An 8306-nucleotide genomic window follows, 5' to 3' on the forward strand; every position below is an offset into this window, starting at 1 on the left:
TTATCACAGTGACCATTAAAGGAGCTGTAGATGAACTCTGATTCCTACTTTCAACTGTCATTTTTTGGGACTAATGCAAAGGAAAGAAGGAACTCAAAGGTCAGAGGTCACTTTACCTTGACTTGTCTTTGTAACTTACAAACCTCAGCCGCTGCAACGACATGTTTAAAGTAAGTGACTACACATATTTAGTAGTTTATAAGCCCGTCAGGAAACTGGTCACAGCTGCAACCAAACAGCCTGACTTCAAACGCTCCACCCTGCCCAGACAGTGACCTCTGACCTCGCTGTGGAGATGAGACAAGCTTTCTCTTGAGGGAGTGTCGGAGTCGCCGCTTCCCTTTCGGCAAACGACAGATTGTGGACAGAATCCTGGCGGATTTTCCGGACTACAGCCAGAGCTCCTGCACAGCCGGCTAACTGCTCCGGAGCGGCTCTGACTAATTTATGCAGATGTATTAATAGATCACAGGCAGCTCTCACCAGGCCGCCGAGCCTTCTCTACCCAGAAAAAAAAAAAGGCCAAATAAACAACTGAGGGAGAGAAGAAGTCGGTCTTCACTCTGCAGTAAAGGCCGGCTTCAGAAGGAGGCAGTCGTTTGCATATCCGCCTCCCGGATTTGTTTGATTTTGTTTGTCATTTTTTATTCATGCATTTTGTTTATTTTCCACCAGACTTACCCGTCAGAACAAATCCAACGGCAGCCATCTTCAAATACGTCGTTATTCCCATGATACTCCCGGAGCATCATCACCGCACACGTTGATAGCATTAAAAGAGGATGTTTCATTAAAGGACAAATATGGTTTCTTTTAAAGTAGAGAGGTTTGTGGATAACTGACCAAACAAGGAAAACACACCCAAACGTTTCCGTCAGCTCCGCTCATGTCATGTGATGTTCTAACGTCATGCCAGAATCATTTATTTTTACAAAGAATGAATCACTTTGTCTGTGGCATCTCGTCACAGAGGGTTTTTAATAAACAGAAGTATTTCCACCAGCAGGGACGACAGCTGAGCTCATTGATATTCACATAAACAACATTTATTTTGTAGGATCTCATGAATACTTTGCATTTAGCGGCGTTACGTTTGTTCAAAGCTCCGTCTTCCTTCCTGCCCTCTGGTTCTCCTCCGGTCCTCCGTCTGACCGCCCGTCCCAATTAGGAGGGATCTAAATGGGGAGATTAACGAGAGGAGAGAGCCTCTGGTTCACACACACACACACACACACACACACACACACACACACACACACACACACACACACACCACACAGCCACTTAACAGAATACTAATTGATTTTGTCTGTTTTCTGGTCCGATGGAGGGGATGGACGGAGGAAGAAAGGAAGAGGAGAAAGATGGGAGGTACTTTGAAGGAAGAATGACTCTTCATCCATCTTCCGTTCAGATGAACAGAGGGAGACAGGAAGAGAATAGACTTTAATCTTTTTATGTAATCTGTAGAGAGAGAGGGAGAGGAGGGATGAATGAAGAAAGAGAAGGAGATAGTGAATGAAAAAGGAAGTAAAGTTGATCGATTTCAACACATCTGATGACGTTAGATCCCATAGAAGTGTTTAAATGTCTTAAATCAAGGATTGATTTGTCTCATTATAGAAACATATTCATCCTCTCTCCCATCACTTAAGTTGAATTTCACTTAAGTTATTTATTCATTTCTTTCTCTTTATGGTCTCACAGCTTTCATCAGTTAAAAATAGTCTGTTTTGACAGCTCGGTAATCTTTCAGTTTTCACTTTCAGGCTTTTAGATTGGTCTTAAATACAGGAAAATTACCATAATATGCACTTCAAAGACATACACACACGTGTATATATAACTATACATAAATATATATATATATATGTGTGTACACTTCTTTTCATTTTACCTTTATTTAACCAGGCAAGTCATTAAGAACAAATTATTATTTCAATTTTACATTTAAAGGATTATTAATCCATTGTGTTGGCCATTTAAAGTCAGTGCATGAAGTTATAAACAAAAACATTTAATATTTTAACATTTTAAAGTTGTGGCAAAGATCAGTTTTGACATTCAGGAGTTACAGATCAACATAATGAGTCACCTGATGAATTAAAGTACACTATCCTCTCTATTCTTTTAGCTCTGTTTTGGTCTCCTCCACCTACTGAGTGAAATATCTTCCTCTTTAGCTGCTTTACCTAAAAGAAATGATGCACAAAGGGGAGGTGCATGGGTCCAACAAACGTCAAGCTTTCAGCCAGCAGACCGTTGTTCGATCCCCGTGTGAAACAAAGAACTCAATGTTGATTTATTTGTCACGTAACTTGCGTACTTTAGTAACAACACTTAATGTAACCACAAACAACGATATTTCTAAACCTGAGTTGTTTCCTGTGAAGACAGAAGTTTATCAGTAACAAGCAGAAATTCACACTTTCGTAGAAAAAGGCACGAAAAATGAGGATAAACTTTTTTGCTAGATATCATACGAACCGCTCATCTTGCTGCATTGATGTAGAGGTGTACTCCAGGGTGTGTCAGTACACCGTGACATCACGGTTGGGCGTTGTCTAACAGCAACATACTGACTAAAGTTCCTCTGTTTGAACGTAGACACTGAACTTACTTCAATTATGAAGTCAATAACTGACAGTTACACATCGTACATCAGTATATCATCACCTGATATCAGATGTTGATCAAAAGGACAATATGAATCGTATATCGGTCTGACTGACACACAGGTGTGACGTTTCTTTCCTGTCTTTTTTTATTTACACACAGTGATTCTTTAAAAAAAGAAAGACCCTGAAACCACAGAAGAAGAAACGATTATTTCTTTTTGTAAGACGGAGAAGCCTCGGGGGGGTTTTGTGTCTCTTCACATCAGAAACAAGAAACAAAAAGTGACAAAGACTTAAAAAAAAAAACGCCATCAAAACCAGGGATGAAGATCAAAGAGGGGGGGGGGGGTGAGAGGACGAGGATTCTTCCCTCCCTCCCTCCCTCCCTCCTCGGGGGTTACAGTATCACATCTCCTGGTTTTCCCGTCTTTATGTGAAAGCAGCGCGATGCTTTCAAGGGCGTTGGCAGCCGCAGGAGTTTCCTCTCTTCCATCGATCCATCTCTCTCCCTCTCTCTCTCTCTCTCTTTGTCTCTCTCTGTCTCTCTATCTCTCTCTCTCTGTCTCTCTCTCTCTCTCTCTGTCTCTCTTTGTCTCTCTATCCCTCTCTCTCTCTGTCTCTCTATCCCTCTCTCTCTCTGTCTCTCTCTCTCTCTCTGTCTCTCTCTCTGTCTCTCTCTCTCTGTCTCTCTTTGTCTCTCTCTCTCTGTCTCTCTATCCCTCTCTCTCTCTCCCTCTCTCTCTTATCCCTCTCTCTCTCTCTCTCTCTCTCTCTCTCTGTCTCTCTCTGTCTCTCTATCCCTCTCTCTCTCTCTCCCTGTCTCTCTCTGTCTCTCTCTGTCTCTCTCTCTCTGTCTCTCTCTCTCTCTCTGTCTCTCTCTCTCTCTCTCTCTCTCTCTGTCTCTCTCTGTCTCTCTCTGTCTCTCTCTGTCTCTCTCTCTGTCTCTCTCTGTCTCTGTCTCTCTCTCTCTCTCCCTCTCTTTGTCTCCCTCTCTCTCTCTCTCCATCTCAAACTCACATTTTCTCTCTGAATGAAATCCAACACTCGTCTTTCAGGCTTGCCCATCATCATCCACTTATCTCCCTCCCCCCCTCCCTCTGTATGAAACGTTACACTCCTCTCTGAGCTCCTCTCCATCTCTTTATCTCTCCGTCTCTTCCTCCATCCCACCATCTGCTGGAGTCTGACATCAAATCGATCGTGTCTTTTTGTCTTTTTTTTATTGGTAATGTTTTGGCTGTGATGTGTTCGGCCATGTTTCCTGTCCTCCTCTGACCTCGTCCAAGCTTCTTCTTCTTCTCCCTCTTAATATTAATAGAGCTGCGCAATTAATCCAATATTAATCTCCATCACTTTTCTGACTTGCATCAATTAAAGGAAACATGATCGTCTGTGATATTGACGTTTAAAATTCTACGCTGCTGCATTTTAAAGTGTTTCTTCCTGCAGCTTGTGAAAAACTAGTAATATATGACTAAAAATGCATGAATTCATGTGAGGAAAACAGTTTAGCACAACGTGAAAGTAAAGGCAGCGCTCTGTTGATTTCATTTTTGGGTATGTTTTTATTTTACTCTCATCTATAAATATGAAATATAATGTGCTTTACCTCGTAGATATCCCATAAAATTGTTAAACGATTAAAACTCGTTAAGATGTGAAAGAAAAACATCACGTCCCTAAAATCAAAGAATAAATGAATTAAAATAATCGTGTTAAATAAACGTTTTAAGATGACGATGCAACAAATGCTGCAGGGAGAACATCTTAATATTAGTTTTACATTATGTATTGATCGGTTATATCATAACATGTTTTGATATCCAGATTTATGGAATATAAAAGTATTTTTCTATTAAAACAAATGTTAACTTAACAAACAGCTGCACAAGAATAGTTCTAAAACAGAATACAGTCTTAAAACTTTTAATTAAATCAGGAGTTAAAGAAGTTAAAGTTAATTTATAAATCTGATGCAAACTTTCAGAAACACACAATATACTTTAGTTTTACACACATTTTAAAAACAATGTCATAGTGAAAAAACTGAAACTCTTAAAGGATTTATTTTTAAGTGATTTATGTTTTTTTAAAGAAGCATTTTAGTTTGAACAGATCTAAACCAATGAACTTGTTTAATTAATAAAAGTTGTTTATTGGGATTTACATTTATAATTGTCTTACAAATATTTGTTTTGGGCTTTTTAACCAATTCTTTACCAATTTAACTTGTTTTATATTTCAAATACACCAATAAAATTCCAGAAAACAGATGAAAAACATTCTGATTTTAACCCACAACATGTTGATAATAAAGACATTTCTCAAATCATCCACCAAAGTATTTCCTCGTCAGATTGAAAATATCTCAGAGGTTCTAATGAAACGTAGAGAACTCCCTCTGTGAGGTATTTATAGACACACACACACACACACACACACACACACACACACACACACACACACACACACACACACACACACACACACACACACTCACACACTCAGTGTTAAAGTCACATGTGTGTAAATAGAAAACAAGTTGTCGAGCTGATCTGTCTCACTTTGGTTCTAATTGGAGCAGAGAGATATTCATAGAATTTTTAATTGCTTTGGATAAAAACCTCTCACTTTCTATTTTGATTTGTTTACACACACACACACACACACACACACACACACACACACACACACACACACACACACACACACACACACACACACACACACACACACACACACATTTTCTTCACTAATTAAAGGTGTTTGGTTTAAAAGTGATGACGAGTTTAATTAAGGCTAAAGTTAAATCTCTGGTTACCACGGCGACACAAACAGTGAAAAACAAAGAAGAGAAAAAGAACTGGATTTAAATATGAGATCTGAAGTGATGAAGATCTCATATTCACATCTATGATGATGATGATGATGATGAGGCTGTTGTCACATCTGGATCAAACCTAGGGTTACTGAAAGTGTATATGTAGGTGTGTGTGTGTGTGTGTGTGTGTGTGTGTGTGTGTGTGTGTGTGTGTGTGTGTGTGTGTGTGTGTGTGTGTGTGTGTGTGTGTGTGTGTGTGTGTGTGTGTGTGTGTGTATCAATGCATGTATGACCAGGAACTATACACTTATGTTTCATTCATAATGTAACATGTTCACATTTCCAGCTTTGTGTGTGTGTGTGTCTGTGCGTGTGTGTGTGTGTGTGTGTTTGTTTGTGTGTTTGCCTGTTATTGGTGTCACTGTATCACCCCCCCCGCTCCCACCGAGCTACGTGGTATAATGGAAACATCAATTATTAACCAACGACACAGTCTATCACTGTGTGTGTGTGTGTGTGTGTGTGTGTGTGTGTGTGTGTGTGTGTGTGTGTGTGTGTGTGTGTGTGTGTGTGTGTGTGTGTGTGTTTTCTTTTTCCAATTCTCTCAGTGACATTTTCACCAAATGTATTGATGATCAATTATTAACTATAATCTGATAGAATCAATGAAACAATGAAGAGAGAGAGAGTGTTTAGTTATTGTTGCTCTGTGTTTTATTCACCTGTATTTATGGAGGAGGAGGAGGAGGAGGTAAAACTAGAGAGGATGAATGAAAGAGAATAAGATAGGAGGAGAAAGGGAGAGGATGATGATTAAGGGAGGAGTAGGAGGTGAAGGAAGAGAAGAAGGAGATAAAGGAGGACAGGATATGGAGGAGCAGGGAGGAGGAGGAAGATGACAGAAAGACCATAATAAAAAAACTGAAGAACAAACAAGGACCTCGTGTTTAAAGAAGTAGAGAGGAAGAGGAAGAGGAAGGATCCTTCACTCTGTCCTTTAGTGATGATTTAAGAAAACATCTTTATTAAGAAAGATGAGCGAGAGACACTAACACTCTCTCTCTCTCTCTCTCTCCCCCCTCTCAGGACCGGTAGGAGGAGTCACTGTTACAGCATCATCTACCGTCACATGGAGCGAACTTTGACCCAGCAGGAGGTCCGACTCGTCCACGAGCAAATCGAACGCAGCGCCCAGACCGAGCTGGGCGTCCAGGGCAGATACTGACACACACACACACACACACACACACACACACACACACACACACACACACACACACACACACACACACACACACACAGTTTATTGATGTCAGAATTAACGGCTGAAACGATGAAATCTGACTTTAAATAAACTGATATGATTCTTTCATTTGAACACAAACATGTTTGGTTCAGGTTTTTGTTCTTCTAATAAATCAGCTTGTAATTATATTTAACGATTCTAGTATATGATTTAAACATAACTGTGAGGTGACTAATGTTTTAAATACGTGAACGATAACTTACAGAAGTCGTCAGTTCACATTTGTTCTATAATATTCCATATACGTTAACAGAGTTTGATCTGATCTAAAGAAACCGGATCAGAAACTGATACAAACATAAAAACATAAAACATTCAACGAACCAAACATTTAGAAAAGCTTCTTTATTATTATTAAAAAAAGCAAAATCTTTCTTTAACTGGAGCTGTGTGTGTTTCAGTTTGTATCTTTGTATCTTTGTATCTTTGGATTTGAACATTAAAAACGTTTCTCACATTCTTCTCTTTGTGTGTTTTTATTGTTTATTGTTTGTTTGGAAACACACAGAATCTACAAACCGCACTTCAAGTAAAACTTTATTGATTGTTAGGAAAAATATAAACTAATAAAAGACAACCAAAAAAGTGTCTGTTTCTCATAACAAGTGAGCTAAACCCATCCTCTAAAGAGTTGAGTGAAGATCTTCAACAATGAACTTTAACACAAACAAACATAAACCTCACAATACTTTATTACAGCAAAACAAACATATACACCATGTTTGTAAGTATATTTAATATAATATACAAAATAAATACTTATAAATAAAGACATAATCAAATTAATGAATTAGAAAAGACTTAAAAAGACCAATAAAAACATAAAGACATACATAAATAAATAAGAAAATCAAATAATTAATCAGTTAATTAATAAGTCCCAAATAAATCATTTAAATTAATTATTTTCTTTTTTTTTAATTGGATTATTCTCCAATATGGCAACAGCACAGATTAATTCACTGAATACATCCACAGTCTCGATCAATTGACCTGAATGTGTCTGAACCTGAATCAATACGCAGCTGCAGCATCGTGAGTTCACTGATGTGAGTTCATTGTTCATCACTTTACACAGGAAACGGAATAAAGGAATAAAGGAAACAGAAGTTTCTTAAAGCTGCATTCTCTCTGCTGTCCAGCAGGGGGCGACTCCTCTGGTTGTATAGAAGTCTATGAGAAAATGACTCTACTTCTCTCTTGATTTATTCCCTCAGTAAACATTGTAAACATGAGTTTATGGTCTCAATCTCTAGTTTCAAGTCTTCTTCAATACAGCATGATGTTCATTTAGTAAATGATGCTCCATTTAGAGTCAAACAGACCATAAAGCAGGGGATGCTTTAGGGCGGGGCTACACACTGATTGACAGGTCCACACCAGAGACGTATACGGCGTCTCTACGTCACTCCTCCTCAGTCCATATATGGTCACTTCCTGTTCTCTGGTTGTGACGGCTGACGTGCTAACTGACGTCCAACAGTTTTTAGATATTTTACAATAAATCTGATTGATGGACAGAGAAAGTACCCCCCCCCCCCTACTGTGACACACACACACA

At 38.8% G+C, this 8306-nt stretch overlaps 1 protein-coding gene across 3 annotated transcripts in view; it reads left to right on the top strand.

Annotated features, from left to right (window-relative positions):
• The window catches only part of fars2 (phenylalanyl-tRNA synthetase 2, mitochondrial), a 95292-nt gene extending 88098 nt beyond the window's left edge, over window positions 1-7194 (top strand). For all 3 annotated transcript variants that reach the window (XM_054622707.1, XM_054622708.1, XM_054622706.1), the window contains one exon: window positions 6526-7194. In XM_054622707.1, coding sequence (XP_054478682.1) covers window positions 6526-6664 — 139 coding nt within the window. In that variant the 3' untranslated portion in view covers window positions 6665-7194. The remainder of the gene's footprint in view (window positions 1-6525) is intronic.
• Window positions 7195-8306: the final 1112 nt, after the last annotated feature.

The sequence above is a fragment of the Anoplopoma fimbria genome, chromosome 21 (genome assembly GCF_027596085.1).
Source record: "Anoplopoma fimbria isolate UVic2021 breed Golden Eagle Sablefish chromosome 21, Afim_UVic_2022, whole genome shotgun sequence".
Taxonomy (NCBI): domain Eukaryota; kingdom Metazoa; phylum Chordata; class Actinopteri; order Perciformes; family Anoplopomatidae; genus Anoplopoma; species Anoplopoma fimbria.